Source organism: Apodemus sylvaticus, chromosome 6 (genome assembly GCF_947179515.1).
Source record: "Apodemus sylvaticus chromosome 6, mApoSyl1.1, whole genome shotgun sequence".
Classification (NCBI taxonomy): Eukaryota; Metazoa; Chordata; class Mammalia; order Rodentia; family Muridae; genus Apodemus; species Apodemus sylvaticus.
Window position 1 is genome coordinate 52,880,136 of NC_067477.1, and position 25,271 is coordinate 52,905,406.

The 25,271-nt window shown below is 38.2% G+C and overlaps 1 protein-coding gene across 3 annotated transcripts in view; it reads left to right on the forward strand.

The window, feature by feature from the left end:
* Positions 1-25,271, forward strand: part of Sos2 (SOS Ras/Rho guanine nucleotide exchange factor 2) — a 97,648-nt gene that overhangs the window by 67,529 nt on the left and 4,848 nt on the right. For all 3 annotated transcript variants that reach the window (XM_052185740.1, XM_052185742.1, XM_052185741.1), the window contains exons 13-20: positions 1,981-2,084; positions 8,963-9,185; positions 12,078-12,197; positions 12,348-12,510; positions 17,767-17,884; positions 19,673-19,845; positions 22,094-22,210; positions 23,519-23,780. In XM_052185740.1, the coding sequence (XP_052041700.1) occupies positions 1,981-2,084; positions 8,963-9,185; positions 12,078-12,197; positions 12,348-12,510; positions 17,767-17,884; positions 19,673-19,845; positions 22,094-22,210; positions 23,519-23,780 (1,280 nt within the window). The remainder of the gene's footprint in view (positions 1-1,980; positions 2,085-8,962; positions 9,186-12,077; positions 12,198-12,347; positions 12,511-17,766; positions 17,885-19,672; positions 19,846-22,093; positions 22,211-23,518; positions 23,781-25,271) is intronic.

Sequence of the window (25,271 nt, forward strand, 5' to 3'; positions counted from 1 at the left end):
TTCTACTAAACATTGACATATACATCTTTTTTTGTTGTTTTTTTGTCTTCTTTTGTTTTGTTATGTTTTTTGAGACAGTTTTTCTATGTATTCCTGACTGTCCCAGAACTCTATTTTATAGACCAGGCTGGCCTCAAACTCACTGAGATTCGCCTCTGCCTCCCAAGTGCAAGGATTAAAAGCATGTGCCCCAAGACTAGCAAGAGCCTTCCATCTTCTTACCACATCAGAAAAATCCTTGTGTCCTCCGTAATAAAGCTGTGGTCCACACCGAGGGCACTACTCTCATCTCCACAGGCTAGAGTCACCATTTTAGACGTGAATTGAAATGTATTGTCTTCATTTCGTTAAATGTGCTTTTGAGATTGATCTATGTTGCTTATCTCAATCATTTTTACTGATATAAAAATGATACTGGCATTTGCTGATGTGGTTGGCTCAGAAAGACTGGTTGGCAAGTCTAGGTACATGTTTAGTTACAGAGGGAGTTGTCAGCACTTCTTTAAGCATTGTCAGAGCATTGCATGTGTGCTCCTGTGTTTCGTGCCTTGCCAGTGTTTATAGACATGCCTGGTTTGCACCTCCGCTGTATTGTTGAGTGTACAGTCGTTTCTCGCTGTGATTTGTTTTCCCTTTGTTTTCCTGACTCATGATGTTAAGAACTTTTGTTTCTTACCGATTATTATTACTTGTGTAGCCCAGAGTCCTGGCTAAAACGCCTTGCCTGTTTCACCTGGTCTTTTATTTTGCACCGGGGTGTAACGTGTGTTGCATTTTGTCAGGAGAAGGTTTCTCTAGGCTTTCTTTCCACACGGTGGCCAGCCCACTAGGTTTCTTACTGGTCTTTTGATAAGCTGAAATAGTTTTGGTAAATTCTGACGCTAAGGCTTTCTCCTTTCATATAGCAGTCTCAGAGGAAATGGAACTATTAAAGTAGAGGCTAACAGTCCTGTGGTCTCGGTGCACTTCCAAGTGCTGTGCTAGCCCCACACTCCATAACGGGAGGTGGTTTAACACAAGTAACTCAACAGACACTGAAAATTGTGTTCTCTCATCTGCTGTGAAGAAAGATACGACCTAACTGGGAATAGTAAAACAAACAAACAAACAAAAAACAAACCAAACTTTTGAAGTAATAAAACAAAAAATGCTAAAGCTACTAATTTATATTACAGTGTATTGGTGGTAGGGAGTGGAAAATTGTGTCATTTTAGATAATTAAATCTGTGTACTTGCAACATCATAAGTAATAGTCTTGTGACATTACAAAACAAATGCTCTGTCCAAAGTAGTGGTTTTGTCTTTGGAAACAAACTACAAGATTATATACTTATGTGTAGCTCACAAAGAAATGATAACAGCTGAATTCAAAATCATATACACTAAATGCTAGTTTTTCACTTTATGTGGAAAATGCATCAAAATTTATATCTTAAAAATTATTTCAGGGGTCTGGGGGAGGGATAAGTCCAGAAAGTGCTTGCCATTGCAAGCATGAGGCCCTGGTTCAATTCTCAGCACCCTGTAGAAATAGAAGTATGGTAATGTAGCGTGAGCCTGTTATCCCAGCACTGGAGAAGTAGAGATGAGGATCCTGGGAGCATTGTGGCTGGCCTGCTGAGCTCAGCTGGTGAGATCCAGGTCCATTGGGAGCCCGTGTCGATGATGATGATGATGGTGGTGGCGGTGGCGGTAGTGATGTGATTGAGGAAGACACATGATGTTGGTTGACTTTTGAACACATATATAATGCCTTTTCTGTGTAAGAAATTAAAAAAATATTTTATACTATGAAGTATGATTCTTTTACATGAGTAAATGTTCCTTTTCTTAAGATAAGTGAGTAATACAGCACAGAATGAGATTTTATACCTTGCACTATTTAATTTAGTACACAGTCTGTAAAACAATTGTAACATTTTTTACCTCTGTGTAGTGGTGAGTGTAGCTTTCAATAAATGTCTCCTTCCATTTTATCAGGGTCTTGAATGTCTTTCGCCACTGGGTCGAGCATCATTTTTATGACTTTGAAAGAGACTTGGAATTGCTTGAAAGACTAGAATCCTTCATTTCAAGTGTAAGAGGTATATTATTTAAAGGCTTGATTGATTCTTATGTTGTATATGAGTTTACTTTAGAAATTCTGTGACTTTTAGTTAAAAACAATCTAGTTGTCATGTTTACAAAACTGAAATAATACTTAAGGTATTTGCTGTCTGTTCCAAACAGTGCCATGCGTCTTTAGTCTTTAGCATGCCTGCAGTCGCTTTCCCCTGCCTTCCCTCTGTTCTCGGCCTCCATCAACTGGAGATGGAGGGCACAGCTGCTGTATGAGGAGAGACAACCACTGACCAGCCCTCTCAGCTCCCTCTGAAGTGCTGGAGAATGCCTCTTTTAAAGAAGCCCAAAGCTTCTTTTTATTTATTCATTTTTTCTTTTTAAGAGGTTTAGGGGCTGGCGTGGTGCTGTTCTAGAAGACCGAGTCCCATCCCTCGTCTGGCTTCTGTGAACACATACACACATACACACACACACACACACACACAAACACACAAACACTCATACTCATAAAAATCTGAAAAAATACTAACATTTTTGTCACCTCAAGATTGTCCTCCTTTAGATAAATAAAAATATGACTAATTTTGCCTCTTAGTCCCTTATTCCTCTTATTCTTTAATTTTGGACCCAAATTCTTTAAATTTGGACAAGTAAATACATTGGAAAAATGTATTTACTTGTGGAAAAGTATCCCAGGAAAAATATATTTTGCAATGGAATGGTAAGAGTTTCCTACTTGAAGGTTCAGAATCACAACATTGAAGGGAAATTCCAGGACTTGATGACTGAATACACAGATGTTATCAAAATGTGTGCTTTTAATAAAGTACATGTGTGTTAACCAACAGTGTAAGACACTGCCTGAAAATAATGTAGCAAGCCAGCTTTCCCCTACTTCTTGTTTGCTCTTCTTGTTATAAAAGCAGAAAATAAATGTTCTGGCTCACAGTTTCAAAGTTTCCAATCTGTGCTTGGCTGGCTCCATTTCTCAGGGCTTGTGATTTGAAAGAATACCAAGACAGAGCACGGTGTAATGGAACAAAGCTGTTTGCTTCATAGCAACCAAGGAGCAAAGAGCTTACTTGTTCTTTAAGGGAAATTTTGTTCAAAATATAGGATGTGATTGCTTTGTCCTAACTTCAAGTTGTCAAACAGAATTTTTATTGTTCATGTGTGTCTCAAAATTGTTCATAATACTAAATCACAGCATTAAGTTTGTATTTTATTTTTATCATTTATTATCTTTTAAATTGTATGTATATGAGTGATTTGCCTGCATGTTTATCTGTGTGCCACACTTATTCCGGTGCCCATGGTAGTCAGAAGACTGCACTGCATCCCTAGATCTGAACATGCTAAAGAGTGAATCCCCACCGTGCCAGCGTGGGAGCCGAGCTCGGGTCCTCTGCAGCGCTTAGCTGAGCCGTCTCTCCAGAGCCTTGCTTTATATTTTTGAGAAAGAGTCTCATGTACCCCAGGTTGGATTTGAACTCATTAATGTAGTCAAAGATGATTTTGAACTCTTGTTCTTCCTCTACTTCTGTGTGCTAGGAATGAATTCTATCAAAATTGTTAATGAAAACAATAAGTTGTGCATGATCTAAAGCTTTAAAATACATACATTAATTTATTTATTTAGAGCATGTGTGTCAATGTCCTACATTCTCTTTTGTACAAATTATATCTCAGAGTAACCTAATATTTCATGAGGGAAAGTTAATTTTTTAATAGAAATAACCTAATAACTGAAGAACTAATAACATATTCCCATTCCCCAGTGATAATAAAATGATAGATCTAGGAGCCAGAGATATGGGTCAGTGGTTAAAAGTGCTTATTGCTATTGCAAAGGCCGTGGGTCAGTGGTTAAAAGTGCTTATTGCTATTGCAAAGGCCGTGGTGCTGTTCCCAGTAACTATGTTATATGGCTTATAACTGCCTGTAACTGGCTCTGGGGGGAATCACACATCCTCTTCTGGTCTCCAAGGGTAGACTTCTGCATGCATGTGTGTATGCACACTCGTGTGTGTGTGTGTGTGTGTGTGTGTGTGTGTGTGTGTACTAAATTTTTTTAAATGATCTAGGGGCTTAGAATTAGTAAATATCCAGGGTCAGGCCTGGTTAGTACTTGGATGGGAGAAATAGTAAATATCACAAAAAAGAAAGATAAAGAGACATTCTGTATTAGAATTAGACTACATGTCTGTATCTCTGATTTTGAAAAAAATCTAGATAATAGATATATAACAAATAATGCCATAGTTAAGAAATTGCAAAATAAAATGCAAACTTGGGGAAAATCCACAGAATCAACATAACAGGGTAAGTAATTCAGTTTCTTGAACAAATGAACTGCAAATATTTTGAGTGATAAAGGGGGAGATTGCATATTAAAGCAAATGACGTCATGGGTGTGTTCATTTTACACTTAATTTATGTATTTGGCTATTTAGCTTACATGTATGTCTGTGTACCATCGAAGCAAGAAGAGGGCATTGGGTCCTCGAACTGGAGGTACAGACTGCTGCAGGTGCTTGCTATTGAACCTGGGCCCTGTGGGATATCAGCTGGTACTTTTAACCAATGAGTTGTATCTCCAGCCCCTGTGTCCTTTTAAAAAAAGTGCACTATCATCAAAAGAGACTCTGAGGGACACTTCTTGCTGGTCAAAGGAAAAATACAACAAGAAGAACTCTCAATCCTGAACATCTATGCTCCAAATGCAAGGGCACCCTCTTTCATAAAAGAAACTTTATTAAAACTCAAAGCACACATTGCACCTAACACAATAATTGTTGGTGACTTCAACACTGCACTTTCCTCAATGGACCGATCAGGAAAACAGAAACTAAACAAGGACACAATGAAACTAATTGAAGCTTTGGACCAATTAGATTTAACTGATATATATAGAACATTCTATCCTAAAACAAAAGAATATACCTTTTTTTCAGCACCTCATGGTACCTTCTCCAAAATCGACCATATAATTGGTCACAAGACAGACCTCAACAAATATAAAAAGATAGAACTAATCCCATGCCTCCTATTTGATCACTATGGAATAAAAGTGGTCTTCAATAGCAACAGAAACAACAGAAAACCCACAAACACGTGGAGATTGAACAATACTCTACTCAATGACACCTTGGTCAAGGAAGAAATAAAGAAAGAAATTAAAGACTTTTTAGAACACAATGAAAATGAAAACACAACATACCCAAATCTATGGGACACAATGAAAGCAGTGCTAAGAGGAAAACTCATAGCCCTGAGTGCCTCCAAAAAGAAAATGGAGAGAGCATACATTACCAACTTAATGACACACCTGAAAGCCCTAGAACAAAAAGAAGCTATTTCACCCAGGAGGAGTAGAAGGCAGGAAATCATCAAACTCAGGGCCGAAATCAATCAAGTAGAAACAAAGAGAACCATACAAAAAATCAACAAAACTAGGAGCTGGTTCTTTGAGAAAATCAACAAGATAGATAAACCCTTAGCCAGACTGACCAAAGGGCACAGAGAAAGTATCCAAATTAACAAACTTAGAAATGAAAAGGGAGACATAACAACGGAAACTGAGGAAATCCAAAAAATCATCAGATCCTACTACAAGAGCCTGTACTCAACACAACTGGAGAATCTGGAGGAAATGGACAATTTCCTTGACAGATACCAAATACCAAAATTAAATCAGGACCAACTAGACCATCTAAACAGTCCCATAAAGCCTAAAGAAATAGAAGGAGTCATAGAAAGTCTTCCAACCAAAAAAAGCACAGGACCAGATGGTTTCAGTGCAGAATTCTACCAGACCTTCAAAGAAGAGTTAACACCAATACTCTTCAAACTATTCCACAAAATAGAAACAGAAGGAACACTACCCAATTCCTTCTACGAAGCCACAATTACGCTGATACCAAAGCCACACAAAGATCCAACAAAGAAAGAGAACTTCAGACCAATTTCCCTTATGAACATCGATGCAAAAATACTCAACAAAATTCTTGCCAACCGAATCCAAGAACACATCAAAACGATCATCCACCATGATCAAGTAGGCTTTATCCCGGGAATGCAGGGTTGGTTCAATATACGGAAATCCATCAATACAATCCACTACATAAACAAACTCAAAGAACAAAATCATATGGTCATTTCATTGGATGCTGAAAAAGCATTTGACAAAATTCAGCATCCTTTCATGCTTAAAGTCTTGGAGAGAACAGGAATTCAAGGCCCATACCTAAACATAGTAAAAGCAATATACAGCAAACCGGTAGCCAGCATCAAACTAAACGGAGAGAAACTTGAAGCAATCCCACTGAAATCAGGGACCAGACAAGGCTGCCCCCTTTCTCCTTATCTTTTCAATATTGTACTTGAGGTACTAGCTCGGGCAATTCGACAACATAAGGAGGTCAAAGGGATACAAATTGGAAAGGAGGAAGTCAAACTATCATTATTTGCAGACGACATGATCGTCTACCTAAGTGACCCAAAGAACTCCACTAGAGAGCTCCTACAGCTGATAAACAACTTCAGCAAAGTGGCAGGTTACAAAATCAACTCAAGCAAATCAGTGGCCTTCCTATACTCAAAGGATAAGCAGGCTGAGAAAGAAATTAGGGAAATGACCCCCTTCACAATAGCCACAAACAGTATAAAGTATCTTGGGGTGACTCTTACCAAACATGCGAAAGATCTGTATGGCAAGAACTTCAAGACTCTGAAGAAGGAAATGGAAGAAGACCTCAAAAAATGGGAAAACCTCCCATGCTCATGGATCGGTAGAATCAATATAGTTAAAATGGCCATTTTGCCTAAAGCACTATACAGATTCAATGCAATACCCATCAAAATCCCAACTCAATTCTTCACAGAGTTAGAAAGAGCAATTATCAAATTCATCTGGAACAACAAAAAACCCAGGATAGCTAAAACTATTCTCAGCAACAAAAGAAAATCTGGGGGAATCAGTATCCCTGACCTCAAGCAATACTACAGAGCAATAGTGTTAAAAACTGCATGGTATTGGTACAGTGACAGGCAGGAGGATCAATGGAACAGGATTGAAGATCCAGAAATGAACCCACACACCTATGGCCACTTGATCCTCGACAAAGAGGCTGAAAACATCCAATGGAAAAAAGATAGCCTTTTCAACAAATGGTGCTGGTTCAACTGGAGGTCAGCATGCAGAAGAATGCGAATTGATCCATCCTTGTCTCCTTGTACTAAGCTCAAATCCAAATGGATCAAGGACCTCCACATAAAGCCAGACACTCTGAAGCTAATAGAAAAGAAACTGGGGAAGACCCTTGAGGACATCGGTACAGGGAGAAAGTTTCTGAACAGAACACCAATGGCGTATGCTCTAAGAGCAAGAATTGACAAATGGGACCTCATAAGGTTACAGAGTTTCTGTAAGGCAAAGGACACCGTCAAGAGGACAGATCGGCAACCAACAAATTGGGAAAAGATCTTCACCAATCCTACATCAGATAGAGGGCTAATATCCAATATATATAAAGAACTCAAGAAGTTAGACTCCAGAAAACCGAACAACCCTATTAAAAAATGGGGTACAGAGTTAAACAAAGAATTCTCACCTGAAGAACTTCGGATGGCGGAGAAGCATCTTAAAAAATGCTCCACTTCATTAGTCATTAGGGAAATGCAAATCAAAACAACCCTAAGATTTCATCTTACACCAGTCAGAATGGCTAAGATTAAAAATTCAGGAGACAGCAGGTGTTGGAGAGGGTGCGGAGAAAGAGGAACACTCCTCCACTGCTGGTGGGGTTGCAAATTGGTACAACCACTCTGGAAAGCAGTCTGGCGGTTCCTTAGAAAACTGGGCACCTCACTTCCAGAAGATCCTGCTATACCACTCCTGGGCATATACCCAGAGGATTCCCCACCATGTAATAAGGATACATGCTCTACTATGTTCATAGCAGCCCTATTTATAATTGCCAGATGCTGGAAAGAACCCAGGTATCCCTCAACAGAAGAGTGGATACAAAAAATGTGGTATATCTACACAATGGAGTACTATTCAGCCATTAGAAACAATGAATTCATGAAATTCTTAGGCAAATGGATGGAGCTAGAGAACATCATACTAAGTGAGGTAACCCAGACTCAAAAGGTGAATCATGGTATGCACTCACTAATAAGTGGTTATTAACCTAGAAAACTGGAATACCCAAAACATAATCCACACATCAAATGAGATACAAGAAGAAAGCAGGAGTGGTCCCTGGTTCTGGAAAGACTCAGTGAAACAGTATTTGGCAAAACCAGAACGGGGAACTGGGAAGGGGTGGGAGGGAGGACAGGGGAAGAGAAGGGGGCTTACGGGACTTTCGGGGAGTGGGGGGGGGGCTAGAAAAGGGGAAATCATTTGAAATGTAAATAAATTATATCAAATAAAAAAAAAAGACAAAAAAAAAAAAAAAAAAGAAAATAAAAAAAAAAAAAAAAGTGCACTATATGAAACATTTGAAAGTTAAACTTTAAAATACTAGTAAAATATGTGAAGACATTAGTATTATGTCTTAAGACAAAACATAAGAAGATATTAAGACAAAAGATACTAGGCTAGATGTGGTGACGCGGGCCTGTAATACCAGCATTTAGGGAATATAGGCCCAAGGATTTAGAGTTTAAAACTAGTTTTTGGACTCTATAGTCAGACGCTGTCTGAAAAAAAGATGTTAGGGATCAGTTTTTATATGTAACAGTGGTATTGTGATTGCTTTGGAGGTTTTAAAATCATCTGCTTAAATATTAATGAAATGATAATGTCTTGCAGTTGTGGAAGCCAAGTGGTGGTTAATCTTGCCATTACAGCTATGTTTGTCAAGTAAAAGGCTTTCTGTTCGTTTCCCCCTAGGGAAAGCCATGAAGAAATGGGTAGAATCCATTGCTAAGATTATCAAGAGGAAGAAGCAAGCCCAGGCAAACGGAGTAAGCCACAACATCACCTTCGAGAGCTCACCTCCACCCGTTGAATGGCACTTAAGTAGAGCGGGGCAGCTTGAGACCTTTGACCTCATGACACTGCATCCAATAGAGATCGCACGGCAGCTTACGCTTCTGGAGTCCGAGCTCTACCGGTGGGCTGTGTTCATTTCTTCTTTATTTCAAGCACTCTGAATCCTTTGCTAATTATTCATCAGTGTTTAAGAATAGCTCTGAGCCAACACAGTGAAAGGAGAGAACTGACTCTCCAAGTTGTCCTCTGACCTCCACACGTGTCTCTCTCTCTTTCTCTCTCTCTCTCTCTCCCAATAATTGTGTATGTGTGTATATGTTCATGTGTGTGTGTATATATATATATATCTACTTCCCTGCTTCCTAGATTACTTTAGTCTGAGATTAGTACAGTCGGTTAGTCTGGATGAGAGATTGAGAGATTCTTGGCAGATAAATGAATAGAGTATTAAGTGAGATAAGTCTTTTTCTCTTTCACTTACAACCCAGGCTCCAGTGACTACTGTATACCGTGTAGGTAACTGCTCTCTGTTGAAAAGTAAGCCCTTACCAGGAAGCCATCAAAACCTTCCTGAATCCACAGCCTTCTTTTGTATCCTAGCTAGATGTGGTGCAATAACCCTGTCGTCCCAGCAGTCGTGAGGTAGAAGGCAGGAGGATCAAGAGCTCAAGGCCAGCTTCAGCTACACATAGCAAGGTTTAGGGCCAACCTGAGGTACATGAGGCCTTGTCTGAAAAAATAAAATAAGCAAAAAGGACAAAAAATAACTTCCTGGAGAAGTTATCCTCACCGGGAGATTTTTTAAATGTATTTATTGTTTGTACTGAGTAGTTTGGCTCTGTGACTGTGTCACAGTGCACGCCTGGTCCCTGGGGTATGGATCCTCTGGGGTCAGAGTTAAAGATATGAGCTGCCATATGGATGCTAGGAATTCAACATAAGTCCTCTGGAAAAATAGCTAGGACTTTTAACTGCTGACCCATCTCTCCAGTCCAGCAGCTTAAAAAAAAAAAAAAAAGATTGCCCAGGAAAAAGCAAGGCTGTGTAAACTTTACTGCTACAGAGACTGTAGGAAAAACCAGATATGAACTGTCTTCATTAGAAGCGTGTCTGTGGTTGGCACTGGCAGGGCTATTCAGAATTTAGCCTTTAACATGTCAATGAGTATTTATAAACAGCTCATTAAGAAGGTCATGCAATATTTTAAGTAATCTTGAGTTACTTAATATGGAAGGTAGTCTTTAAAATGGGCATAAATTATGATTTGTGACAGGTAGGCATGAAGGAACTTGTTACCTGAGGCAACAAAGCATTTTGTATTGAATAGAGTTTTCTCTCATGAATGAACGTGGTAGCCATTTTTAAAAAATAACGTGGGTATTTTTTTAAGTATGTAGTTCCATGTAAACAAGCTTTGTGGCATAGAAATGCATTTCTTTGTTCTATGATTTGTTTGATAGAAGAAAAGTAATGCAGACATTGATAGTATGCAAATTTCTAGTGAAATAATAGTTAAGTAAGAAAATGTATTCTAAAAAAGTCAGGCATAGTGGCACATGCCTGCAGTCCCAGCACTTGGAAGGCTATAGTTCAAAGCTATATTTTGTTTGAAGCAAGAGTTCAAAGCTATATTCTCATAACAGAGAGAATCAGGACCCGCCCGGACTACAGTGGTCCCCGCCGAAGAAACCAATAAATGTGCTCCAAAAATGGTTAGCAAGTAGCCATTTGTCTTCAGGTCTCCTGACCAAAAAGAATTTTTTAAAAAGATTTATTTATTTATTTATTTATTTATTTATTTATTTATTTATTTATTTATTGTATGTGAATGCACTGTAAAAGAATTTTTTAGAATATTTATTTGTTTGTTTGTTTGTTTGTTTGTTTATTTATTGTATGTGAATACACTGTAACTGTCTTCAGACACATCAGAAGAGGACATCAGATCCCATTACAGATGGTTCTGAGCCACCATGTGGTTGGTGGGAATTGAACTTATGAACTATGGAAGAGCAGTCAGTGCTCTTAACCATTGAACCATCTCTTCAGCCCCCAAAAGAATTTTTTAAATATTGAAAACTATAGGATATTGATGGCAGTGCATTGGACAGTTTTTAAATTATGCAGTCCTGACTCACTAATGATTTAATCTTCTCTGGTTTTTATTAGTTATTTCACGCATTCCAAAAGTATAGATAATAATGACTGTTCATAGGTAATAAAAAATTACAGATAAGATTGAAATTCTTATAATTCTCCTTAATTATACTGTTCTTCATTCTTCCCAGGAAATTACCATGACCCAGGCCTTGATGTTTATCCTTCCTCTGTCTTTATGATTAGGCATCTGTGTACATAGCCGTAAGAAATACAGGTCATTAGCTTACACAGCTAAGAGCCACATGTATTTATGATATCACTCTTCACCAGGTTTTTAAATTTTATATTGTTTTTGATACTTGTTCAAGTTGATGTCCAGTTTAACTAATTTATTTTAGCTACCATGTAATATTCCATTGTGATATGCTATAGTTTCTCTAATTTCCTGATGGGGAGCTTCTAGCTGTTTGGGGTTTTTACTTTTGCAGACAGTGTTTCCCTGAGCATTCTGGGAAATGCATTCCTAGGACTGTGTCAGTGTGTCCTCATTGTATTCATAGATGCTGAAGTGTCAGTTCCTCTGTGTCTTCAGGGCTGTGAGATACCAAATTGTTTGTCAGGTGTTTGGCGGATCCATCTTTACATCATCATAGCCGTGGAGACTTCCGGCTTTCTACTTACCTTTTGGTGTAATCACCAGACTCCTTTAGGTGACAGGTGTAAAAGGGGATTTTAGTCTAGCTTTGTTTGATTTTCCCCTGAGTAATGAAACATATTTTCCAGGCTGTTTGGGTCTGTTTCTCTGTTAATTAACTTGTTCGTATATTTCTCAGTTTACCTTTAGAACTTCTTAGATAATTAATTCTATACTAACTTTGTAGGGTGAGTTGTATTGATGGTTGTTGTTTTACAGGAAAGTCCAGCCTTCTGAACTTGTGGGGAGTGTCTGGACCAAAGAAGATAAAGAAATAAATTCTCCAAATTTATTAAAAATGATTCGCCATACAACAAATCTCACTCTATGGTTTGAAAAGTAAGTTTTTATTTACTCTGTCTTATGTTCCTTAGTAGTCATAATGTTAAGTCATATTTAAGCTAAAACTCTGGCTTTATAAAGAGGTTTCTTGTTTTTTAAGTGAGGAAAAGAAACTGTCCTAAGCCATGAATATTTTGTTGTTGTTAGATGCATTGTGGAAGCAGAAAATTTTGAAGAACGGGTGGCAGTGCTCAGCAGAATAGTAGAAATTCTTCAAGTGTTTCAAGATTTGAATAATTTCAATGGCGTTTTGGAGATAGTCAGCGCAGTCAATTCAGTGTCAGTGTACAGGCTAGACCACACATTTGAGGTAAGTTTTAGCTTGAATATTTTATCTTTTGGGGGGGGCTAATAAAATTAACATAAGAGATCACTTTTACTTATTTTTAAGCAATTTTTAAAAAAAAATTTGTTTTTCTGTCTTTTCCCCTTAATTTCAGAAGTAAAATTACTAAAGTATGTATTTATGTAACAGCATGTGCTGGTAAGTGTTAGGTTTTTCCAGTGACACATTGATAGTTTCATCAATGGCAAAGAATTTCATTATATATTCAATATGCAAATTATTTCTTAGTTGCTGTAATGTATAGTGAAAAAGAGAAAATCCTTACTGAAACCTAAAGTTATTTTAAACTGTAGAATAATGTATTTTAAATTATGTTTAATATTTCTTTGACAAACTTTGGGAGATACAGAAGTATAGAGATTTTTTGTCTATAATTTAAAAATGAACATCATATTTTACATAGATATTTATGACATGCATCTTATTTTTATAAACATTGTTTTATAAACATAGTCTGTTTCTCAAGACAAGGGTTTTAGGAGGGAGGTGATTGGAGAATGGGTGGAGAGAAGAAGGTTTATGGGACATATGCAGGGGGGGTATCTGGGAAAAGGGAAATCATTTGGAATGTAAAAGAATATAGAAAATATAAATATTTTAAAAAAGACAAGGGTTTTTTGGTTTTGTTTGTTTTTAATGGCTACATAGTTTTCTGTCATGTGGGTGAATTATAATTTAGTCTATCATTCTATTTGGGAACAACTAGGTTAATTTTTTATTTTCATTTGCATATATATTATGGATCATTCATTCATTTATTCATTTATTCATGTGTCTTCCAGAAACCCTGATTCTTTCCATAGAATTAGTTTCTGGAGACAGACGTCCTATCCCCCAGAGTTTAGGTTTAATTCCTAGCATGGAAGCCTGGAACCATCTCTTACTTTAGTTTTAGGAGATGGGACATCCCATTCTGACACTGGAGACAGAGTTTTTTTGTTTTTTTCAGACTTTTGGTACTTTGCTAAGGAGTTTGCCCTAAACATTAAATTTTACAGATTTCATGGACCAAAAAAATAAAAGTTTTAATTTTAATTGTATTAAGAAAATAACTGGGCTGGAGAGATAGCTCAGTGGTTAAGAGCACTGATTCCTCTTCCAAATGTCCTGAGTTCAATTCCCAGCAACCACATGGTGGCTCACAACCATCCGTGATGAGATCTGACACCTCTTCTGGTGTGTCTGAAGACAGCTACAATGTACTTACATATAACAATAAATAAATCTTTAAAAAAAAAAAAAAGGAAAATAACTAGTGAGCTTAGTATTGTTAATGTTTCTATTATCTACTTTCAGCTTTTCCATATGATTTATCTAGTCACATCCTCTTGTTTTTCTTTGTGGGATATTTGTATTTATTTGTATAAACTTTTTAGTATGCTAAAGTCTTGAGAACAGACTATCCGTAGGCCCCTAGCTTCTGCATCAAACACGTCTCCTCACATGGCGTCTTCCTTTGGCTTTGTGCCTACCAAGGTTTCCCAGCTTGATGAAGAAAGTAGCTCTCAGGTGTGTTATCCAATATTACCTTAGAACATGGTCACATCCTCTCTCTGCAAACCAGTCCAGCACTATACGTTAAAATTAAAAGCAGGCACACCCTTCCGGGCAGTGGTGACACACACCTGTAATCCCAGTACTCTGGGAGTCAGAGGTAAGCAAATTTCTAAGTTTGAGGCCAGCCTGGTCTACAGAGTGAGTTCCAGGACAGCCAGGGCTACACAGAGAAACCCTGTCTCAAAAAAACAAAAAACAAAAAACAAAACAAAAAAAAAAGCAGACATACCCTTCCATCAGAATCATAGAGAACAAATCTATTTCTCAAATACTCCAGACCATAAGTTACCTGGATACAGGTATGGTGACTCTAGCACTGTTGCAGTAACATAAAACCCAGAAACCACCTGGGAGCCGTCAGCTGCAGAATGGGTACATGCATTGTTCTGCATTTAATGTTATGATTTTTGGGAAAAAACATCAGAAAACTTCTGAATGAGCATGATTCCGCTTTAATATAATAAACCTAAGCCTTGCAGCTTTGCTGTGTAATATTGAGGGTGGTGTGGTTGCCGGGGTGTGACTGAGCGGCGGGCGTTTGCTCATCATGGGGAAAGCCTGGGCTCAAGCCCGGAGGGATGGGGGAGGAGATTCAAGTTTAGAATTCCTACATTGCTCCTTTCAGTAGGAAAAGGGAAAATATTGTAATTTTGAATTTATGTATTTTCAACTTATATGTGCTTTATGTATTGAAGATAGTAGCACAGTCTGCTTTCATTAATAATTTTAATTCTGGGGGCTGGAGAGACCTCTCAGTGAGTAATTACACTTACTTATCTTTCATAGGACTTAGGTTCAATTCCTAGCATCCACATGGAGGCTTGGAACCATCTGTTGCTCTAGTTCTAGGAGATCCGACCTCTTCCGACCTCTGTGGACACTAGGCACACATCTGCTGCACAGACTTGTGAAAAAATAAAAATAAATAAATCTTTTAAAATTTTAAATGAAAAACTATTGTTTTAATCCTGATATTATAAATCTGAAATTATGTTCATTTTAGAGGTTAAACATTTTGATTTTTAATATTAGGGTAAAAGTATTGTAAAAGTACATTTAATATATAAGGAATAATAGCATCAAACATCTGTGAATTTGGCATCCTGGTAGCATACATATGGAGGTGAGAGAATTTTCTGAGCCGGTTCTCTCTTTCTACCACATAGGTCTCAGGGAGTCTTGGTGGCACGCACCTTGAGCCACTGGGCCATGTGTTGGTCCGCTCAGCACATCATCTGCTTTCTTTCCCCTTTAGAACAACAGCACATTATGTATTTTGTGCTTTCAATTATCTTACTTTTTCTCCTATTTTAAATATTTAAATCTACATAATTTCATTTGTCATGTTTATTACTTTTATTTTAGAAATATGGATTCGTGTGTGTGTGTGTGTGTGTGTGTGTGTGTGTGTGTAGGTGCCCGTGCATATAGAAGCATATACACATGTGTGTACAGATATTTCTCAGGCGCTATCCACCTTAATTTTTGAGACAGCATCTCTTTTTAGGGAACCTGAGGCTTGACAACTGTCTAAACTGGCTTGCTAGGGACCCCCGGATCTATCCACCTGTCCTGCCTCCTCAGCACTGAGATTACAAGCAAGAGCCATGACCTGGCTTTGTATGTGGGTGCTGAGGCTCAAACCCAGGCCCTCATTCTTATACAGTGGATGCTATGCTGGCCCCAGTGTCCCCCAGCCTCACTACTTTGTGCTGTCCTTGATCCTCAAGGCCTAAGGTAGGAGGATTGAGAGTTCAAGGCCAGCCTTCAATGTGTAATGAAGCCCCATCTCAAAACAAAAGGAAGATCTTTAATTGAGATGGATTTTGTTTTGAATATGGGGGTGAAGTTGTGTTGAAATTAAGTCCCAGTTCTTCCTCCCAGCCCCATGCTCCCAGAAATAAGACTCAAACTCAAAATATATTTTCAAATTTTGGCCATATAGCTAGGCTCTATTCTGACTAGATGATTACCTAAAGATATCCCATTTATTTTACCCTACGTTCTTCCACATGGCTGGCCAATGCTCAGGGACCATGTGTCTTGTCTCCTCACATTTTCCCAGACCGATCTTTCCATCTGGGTATATATAGCCCAGACTCCTTTTTTTCTCAGCTGTCCCACCTCCCACTTTCTGCCTAAACTATAGGCCGCAGGCTTTTTAATTGGCAGGTGATGCATCTGTACAATAGAAGGCTGGGCTCTGATTTTAGTTTTGTTCTTTTTTCTTTTTTCTTTTTTTTTTTTTTTTTTTTTGGAGGGGGTCGGTTCTGAGACAGGGTTTCTTTGTATAGTCCTGGCTGTCCTGGAACTCACTCTGGAGACCAGGCTGGCCTCGAACTCAGAAATCCGCCTGCCTCTGCCTCCCGAGTGCTGGGATTAAAGGTGTGCGCCACCACCGCCCGGCTTAGTTTTGTTCTATATGGCTGTTCAGTTGTTCTCACATATTCAAAGTTTTTCCCACATTGATCTATTGTGTCTGCTGTGTCATAAATCGAGTGTATATGTGTGGGTTTGTTTCTGCTCCGTCTAGTTTTTTAACCCATCTGAATTTTCCTTTGCTGCATATCTAAAATACTGTTACTATAGAATCAACCTAAGTTTTCTTTTTTAAAAAAGTAAGTTTAATAGGAGTTGTGTTTAGATCTGTTAGTCACTGTGAAAGACTAACAGTTTTATAGTAATGAGCCCTCCAAGCCATGAGTGTGGTATATCTCTTAGTTTAAGATTTCCTGACAGGCACCTTCACTCTGTTACCTATATTGGAATCTTTTAAAAAATAATTATTTCTTTTTTGGTGAAAAATTTTTTTTATCTAGAAATAGAGTTGAATTTATTGACTTTTATATATAGCACTGACACTAAATTCTCCTACTAACATTCCTTGTATATCCTTGGCGCTTCCCTACCCCACTCCCACCCCTACCCCCACCCCCACCTCCACCCCCACCCCCACCCCCACCCCCACCCCCACCCCCACCCCAGGACAGTCAGTTAGGACTCTGGGAATAGTGAGAGCTCACTGGCCATTTTATTCTCCCTTGTTCATGTTGTCTGTGGCTTCTGTGGAGTACTGATAAATGCTATTAAACAACCACATTGATGTGACATGGGATCTCAGGCACAATGCTCGCTGTGGGTGTATGCTGATGCATACATGCTTATAGTCCTCATCGATTATAAATTACTTTGTTTCCTATAAGAAAAATATAGTAACGAAATAAATGCCTGTGATTAATTCATTCACTAGATTTTCTTCAAGTTTTCCTACCTTCCTACATTTTTTTATTGCTAAGATTTGCCCTCAGCCTCACAAGACCTTTTAGTCAAAGAATATTTAGTCCTGAAGGATCATAGTTCTTCTTTCTGCCTCTGTAATTTACATAGATGATTAAAATGATAAAAAATAAGGCCCCAAGGGAGAATTTTTTATTCCTAAATCTTCTAATTTATAGTAGAAAGAACACAAATTCTTAGTTTTTATATTTATAGATAAAAGAATAAGTCATTTTAGGAAGTGTCCAAAGGGGCAAGACTCATGATTTTTAAACTGATTTTAAGTCTTTGTAAACTTTTATAAATTCCAAAGTTTTATATTCTTATGGATATTTATATATGATTGAATCATATGCAAGAATTATATTCAACTTACATGTTTTAAAGGCATTGCAGGAAAGGAAGCGGAGAATTTTGGATGATGCTGTGGAATTAAGTCAGGATCACTTTAAAAAATACCTAGTAAAACTTAAATCAATCAATCCACCTTGTGTGCCTTTTTTTGGTAAGTCATTAAATATAAATATTATATTTTGAAGATGAATGTGTTGTATCCAAAAGAGATCAAGTTTTTCTAGATAGATTGTTCTTATATCATACATATGAATTTATTATTTGTATTGATAAATAAAAGGTTAAACAACACTCTATTTCCTTGTCTATATAATGAAGATGAAGATAATTGCTCTTAAAATTGTTGTAAGAATTGAAAATATTTTATCTATACTACTTAACTTCATAAGTTCATAGATAACATTTTATCTATAGTACATAACTTTATGAGTCTTGTGAAGACTCTTATGAAGAACAACTATTATTTTTACTTATATGAAACATCTGCACTGTTTGCTTTTAATTATCAATATAAAAGTACTTTTTCAGAGACTTTATAAAACCTTCTTAACTCACAATTACATGATTACTACAAATTACATTGAGCAGAGCTTTTTTATTAAATATAATTATGCATTATGGTAAACCCCGCCCTGAGAAGAGCATCATGGGCAGTTCTGTGTCACCATCCTAGAGACGCATAGACACAGCTGAGTGGTCCAAGCCGCTCGTCCATTTGCCTCTTCGGAGCTCTTGTCTGTGTTGTTGTTCTTTTACATGCAGCCGTGCTTACATTGCCCAGGTGGGCCTCAAACTCCTGCACTCACACAGCTCTGCCTCAGCGTCCTAAACACAGTTCACTGTTTGATAGGAAACGTTTTCCCTTATAAATAAAACTACACTTTAAATAATGACAAAATTTTCCTTAAAAGTAAAACTGCACTCTAAAATAATGACAAAACTATAGCATAGCAAATGCATAAGCCAATAGCATAACTGTTTGTTATGATTACAAACTGTTACCCACCTGATGTAGTTACATTGCTGTATTTATGTTAGGTCAGCAGGAGTCTGTATATATCAGAGTCACCAGAAGTACCTGAGTCACACATTGTACTGTAATATTACAACAACTGTAACGATTTCCTCGGCTCCCTTTTATTTTGGGGGGTGGTTCTGGTGATTAAGCATAAACTATAGTTTATTGTAATATCTTGTACCATTGTTGTATATGTTGCCCATGGCTTAAACATAGTTATGTGGCCCATAACTGGCTTCACTGGTGGAATTGGATGGTTATTCAAATCAAGGTTTGTTTTTTTAGACTGTACTATTTTGATTGCAGTTGTTGTGAAGGATTGTCAATCACATTATAGGATATTTAGCAGACTCCTGACCTCCTACTCACTGGAGTCCACTAGTACTCTAATCTTGTAATTACCGGAAATGTTTAAAGATATTCCCAATTATTCCTTGAAGGACAAAATTGCTTTTAGACAAGAACCACTAAGTTAAATGAACCAGTAATTATGCATAAAAAGGGATTAGAACTTTTTTTTCTAAGTAATGAGCTTCAAGAAGCAGTTTGCCTTACTGTTCTTAACCAAAATTGCTTAATTTGTTTATAGTCACTTAAAGAGCATTGGCAGTAAATATTTTTAATATTAAAACATTTGATTAGACAAAGTTTTAGCACACGAGATTTAGCTATTCTTAGCTTGCCAATTCTTAATCATAGCCTTTAATATTAGGGAAGGGTAGTCTTCATTTTCTCTGTATTTTAAACTCTGTTACAGATTGTGACAGGGAATCTTCTGGGACTGGACCCTTTTCCGTTTCGCCATTCAGGAGTGGGAAAGCGGACTTCTGCAGTGCGCCTTCCAGCTCTACCACACCAGCTGTCTTCCCAAATGATTAAGTGGGATCACTCTTAAAATAACTTTAAACATTTTTTTGCTAGGAATATACTTAACAAATATTCTGAAGACTGAAGAAGGGAACAGTGACTTTCTAAAGAGGAAAGGGAAAGATTTGATCAATTTCAGTAAGAGGAGGAAAGTGGCGGAAATAACTGGAGAGATTCAGCAGTACCAGAACCAACCATACTGCTTACGGACAGAACCAGAAATAAGGGTAAATATTTCCTTATTAATCTTTGAAAGAGATAGCATTAAATCCCATAAGGGCCTTCCTTCTCCTGAGAGGCCAGCCTCTGTGCAGTGGCCAAGCAACTCTTCCAAAAAGAAGGGGGGAATGGGACTTGATGGGACTTGATGCAATATAGTAAAACCCCAGTACTGCTGCTGTCACTGAGCGACAGCCATTTTAGGGGTCTCACATGCCCGGCACAACATTGAGTGCCTTCCTGTGATCACTGGGAAGGACTTGGACAATAGAAGGTATATATGTATAACAGAGTTTTTAAACGCATTCTGTCAGTTGGTGCTTCATTTTGAGTAATAATGCTTAATATAGAAAAGAAAACGATGATGAGCTGCGAGTGCTGTCAGTCTATCCCTCCCCTCCTCATTTTGCCTGCGCTCTGTGCTATGGAGTGTCACAGGAATGCAGAAATCTATTCTTAAAGCCCACATTAGAGTCTGCAGTGCATTTCCCATAAAAATAATATAATGTAGTTGAGTACATTTGAAATAGTACTTTTCCCCTTTGTGTCTCAGAAACATCAGCTATTGATGTTTCTGTGATCTTCTTTATGCATCTTACCATCATTCAGAGAAAATCTGCCTTCCTTAGAATTTACTCAAAGTAAATTTAAAATCAACCAGGCCCATAATCCCAACCCTTGAGAAGTAGGAGTTAGAGGATCAGGGCCATTCCCTAGTAGATAGTTAGAGGTCAACCCAGGCAACATAAGACCCAGTCTCTAAAGAAATAAATAGCATACCATTCTCTTTTCAAGTCATAGTTAACCAATTTAAATAGTATTGGAAAATAAAGCAAAGGTGGGAAAATAGAGTGTATCTGTTACAGCTTTTATAAAGGATGAAATCACTGTCACCTGATAGCATCTTTATTTACCCATGATGATTTCAAGAAGAAATTATATATCAAAGCAAAAATATAATTTTCTGACATTTGTAGAATGCCAGGAGAATAGAAAGGATTTTATATTAAAAATTTAAAGCTCATTTTACCTACTGGTAAAGTTAAAACTCTGCTTTTGTATGTTCTCATAAACCCCTATAAAATTCAATAAAGCTAGCCAGCTATGCATAGTAGCACATGCCTGTGATCCCAGCATTTGGAAAGCTGAGGCAGGAGAATTAGAAGTTCAAAGCAGCCTGAGCTTTTTTTGAGACCCTATATAAAAAAAAAAAAAATTAGGATTCCAATGTTTATTATTTTTAGAAATAATAAAAGAGCATAAGAAAAAATATATATGTTGTACACAGTTTATAATTATTAGTGTACCAATTAGTTAGAAAATACCTATGCAAGTGACTGTATGGAGATTAGTGAAATCAGTCCTAGAACATGTCAGTGAGTCAGTGAGTAACAGTGTTCGCATTAATGTACCTCACAGACAATAAGAGTTTAGAGACATTCTCGTAGTAAAATCAAAGTCTCTGACCAATGAAATAACAGCTGCTTTTCCCTTTTTTTGTTTTCTTCACCATTTGAGCTACATGCCAAGCCAAATCATTTTATCATTTATAGTGTGAAAAACTGAGAATCAGAGCTAGAAAGATGATTCAGCATTTAAGAGCAGGCACGGCCAGAGGCCAGAGGCCAGTCGCACCAGCCACTCAAGTAGCTGACATCTTCCTGTAATTCCCCCCCCCCATCCTGCACCTGCTCTCCTATGCACACACCCATGTGTACATGCACATAGACACACAGACATGCTCGCGCACACATACACACACACACAGATACTAGTACTCACTCATCATTTTTGGCATTTTACTAAATTATCTCAATATTCTACTTAAAAACTTAAAGCTTAAAATACAGCCATAGTAGTTTTTTTTTTTTTGGATAAACACAGGTTTGGGTGTTTTTTTTTTTTGTTTTTTGTTTTTTTTTATTTTTGGCCTTGGAGGGTAACACACAAAAAAGTTAAAGCTATAATTGTCCTTTAAATTACTTTTGAATATACTTTAATCCAATTATCTCTACATTTTTTCCTGCTTATCTACTGCATGCTGTGGTTTTCAGGCATAATCTTCATTGTAAACTCTGTTGGCAAATGAATGGTGGTAGCAATAAACTGTGAGGTTAAGGAATCTTAGTCACAGATAGAGCAGAAAGAGCAGTCTGTATAAACGTCTCTAACACTGTGGTGTCTTGATTTGTTTTATTGTTAAAGTTAATAGGATCTAATTTTAGTATATACATGTATTTATGTATTTAATTTTAGAGATTCTTTGAAAACCTCAACCCCATGGGAATTTTGTCTGAAAAGGAGTTTACAGATTATTTGTTCAACAAATCACTAGAAATTGAACCCCGAAACTGCAAACAACCACCTCGATTTGTAAGTCCATTAATTATAATTATGGGAAGCTTTGTCTCTTTTTAAGAATAATATTTTCAGGGGCTGGAGAGATAGCTCAGTAGTTAAGAGCACTGACTGCTCTTCCGGAGGTCCTGAGTTCAATTCCTTGCAACCACATGGTGGCTCACCGCCATCTGTAATGGGATCTGATATTCTCTTCTGGAGCGTCTGAAGAGAGTGATAGTATACTCACATACATTAAATAAATAAATAAATATTTAAATAATAATTTCAATGTTTAACAACATATTCTGTTAAAATTGTTACATCACCAATAGCTGTTTTGTTGTCTTATTCTACAGTACTATTCTATTTCCAAAATTATGTACACAGGGTGGGGTTGGGGCTCAGAGGTAAGAGCACATCTGTGAGGCCCCCTAACATCACAGAAAGGAAAAGAATACTTAGCAGAAAATGTCAGCCTTTCAATAGAAATTTATTTGAAAACAAAAACAAAAAACAAAAAAAAAACACAGTACTGGGTATAAAAACTAGAACGGAGGCACTGGGCTGGAGACATGGCTCAGCATTTAAGAGCATGCTCTATTCTTCCAGAGGACCAGAGTTCAGTTCCCAGTACCTACACCAAGCAGCTGACATCCTCCTATAACTCCATCTCCTGGGGATCCAAACCCCTGTGGTCTCCACAGGCACCACACTCTTATGCAGACATATCTAATTAAATGTAATAAAATAAATATTTTTAAAAGCTGAGACTCAGAAGAGTAAAATAGCTCTCAGGGACATATGGCTAGGTAGTTGACACAGCTGTATTTTACCCAGTTTTTCTGGTTCAGAATTCTCTATAGTTTTGTTTGTTTCCATTATGTTACCACTGATGGGGTTTAAAACCAAGTAAGTTAGAGTGGGAACCATGATAGTACTTTTATTGACGTCATTTGCTTAAGGTCAGGAGAAAAAAATTATCTTCTTTAAAAAAATTAAGCACATATATTATGTCACATAAATTCTGTTCCCAGTAAATGTTTTGTAAAATTAACATATATATGGTATGAAAGAGAAATTTAGGATTGAATATTAGGAGCAAAAAATTGTTTACACAGCAATTTTTAAGAATTTTATCTCTTAAATCATGTAAAAAAAAAAAGATTTACTTATCAAGCCCATGATAACATCTAATCAAGACTACTACAAATGACTACAAAAATCCACAGGCTGTCCTTGAAGATTATGATTTCTTAAAGAGTATACTTAAAAGATAGCTGGAAGTTATAAACAAATTACCTACACAGTGCTATTTTAATTATACTTATTTACTTTTTCTAGCCTAGGAAGTCAACCTTTTCTTTAAAATCTCCTGGAATAAGGCCCAATGCTGGCCGCCACGGCTCTACCTCAGGCACTTTACGAGGGCACCCAACGCCTCTGGAAAGAGAGCCTTATAAGATAAGCTTTAGCAGGATCGCTGAGACGGAGATCGAATCTACAGTGTCTGCACCAACATCTCCCAACACTCCATCCACCCCACCAGTGTCTGCTTCATCAGACCACAGCGTGTTTCTAGATGTGGACCTCAATAGCTCCTGTGGTGAGTATGTAACAAAACCTCTCAGTAAGAGGAAGAATTTGTGTTTTGAATAATTTGTTTCTTCTTTCTAATTGCAGAGCTATAGCACCCTTGGTTAGTTTTAATTGTCAGTGTTAGTTTTGATTGACACACTCTAGAATCACCTGGGAAGAGACTCTTACTGAGGGATGGTCTAAGGTGGCCTGTGAGCATGTCTGTGGGGAATTGCCTTTATGACATGAATTGAGCTGGGAAGACCTGACCTCGGTGAACAGTACTACTATATAAGCAGGGGATTCTGAACTATGTAATGATGGATGTGAGCGTGTTGGCATGCACCTTTAGCCTAGTACTCAGGAGGCAGAGGCAGGTGAATGGGTCCCTTAAGTTCGAGGCCAGACTGGTCTATACAACAAGTTTCTAGCCTGCCTGGGCTGCATGGGATCTCTTAGAGAGGTGGCAGTGAGCTGTGTGGAACATGCACTCTGCTCTCTGTCCCTGATTACGGACTATATGTAACCTGGAACCGTGTGCTGAAGTAAGCCCTTTCTCCTGCTCTTGTCAGGGTGTTTATCTCAGCAACACAAAACAAAGCTAAGATACCGTGTTGGTATGGATAGTGACATCCAAATGCAAAAGTAGTGCTTCATAGAAAGAGCAAAGCATCCTGGCAGTGCTGGCGCACTCTGAGCTCAAGGGAGAGCAGTCCACGGAGTGAGTTCCACAGAGTGAGTTCCAGAGCAGCCAGGGCCATGCAGAGCAACCGTGTGGCAGGATGAGGGGAAGCAAAGCATTGTTTATGCATGTATGCGTATAGTTTCCAATTTATTCCGGTAACAGTTTTTGATTACTTTTTGGAGAAATGGGTAATAAATGAAACAAGGACATAAATTTTGTACGAGAAATTGAAAGGGATTTTAATAGAAAAAGAATCCCTTAGGCTACAAAAAGGAGAGCTTGTGTGGGTCCTGTGAGTGTGAAGAAAAGCTAGTGTGGGTCCCATGAGTGTGAAGCAGAGCTGGTGTGGGTCCTGTGAGTGTGAAGCAGAGCTGGTGTGGGTCCCATGAGTGTGAAAGAGAGCTGGTGTGGGTCCCGTGAGTGTGAAGCCGAGCTGGTGTGGGTCCTGTGAGTGTGAAAGAGAGCTGGTGTGGGTCCCGTGAGTGTGAAGCAGAACTGGTGTGGGTCCCGTGAGTGTGAAAGAGAGCTGGTGTGGGTCCTGTGAGTGTGAAGGAGAGCTGGTGTGGGTCCTGTGAGTGTGAAGCAGAACTGGTGTGGGTCCCGTGAGTGTGAAGGAGAGCTGGTGTGGGTGCCGTGGGTGTGAAGCAGAGCTGGTGTGGGTCCCGTGAGTGTGAAGCAGAACTGGTGTGGGTCCCGTGGGTGTGAAGGAGAGCTGGTGTGGGTCCCGTGGGTGTGAAGGAGAGCTGGTGTGGGTCCCGTGGGTGTGAAGGAGAACTGGTGTGGGTCCCGTGAGTGTGAAGCAGAGCTGGTGTGGGTCCCGTGAGTGTGAAGCAG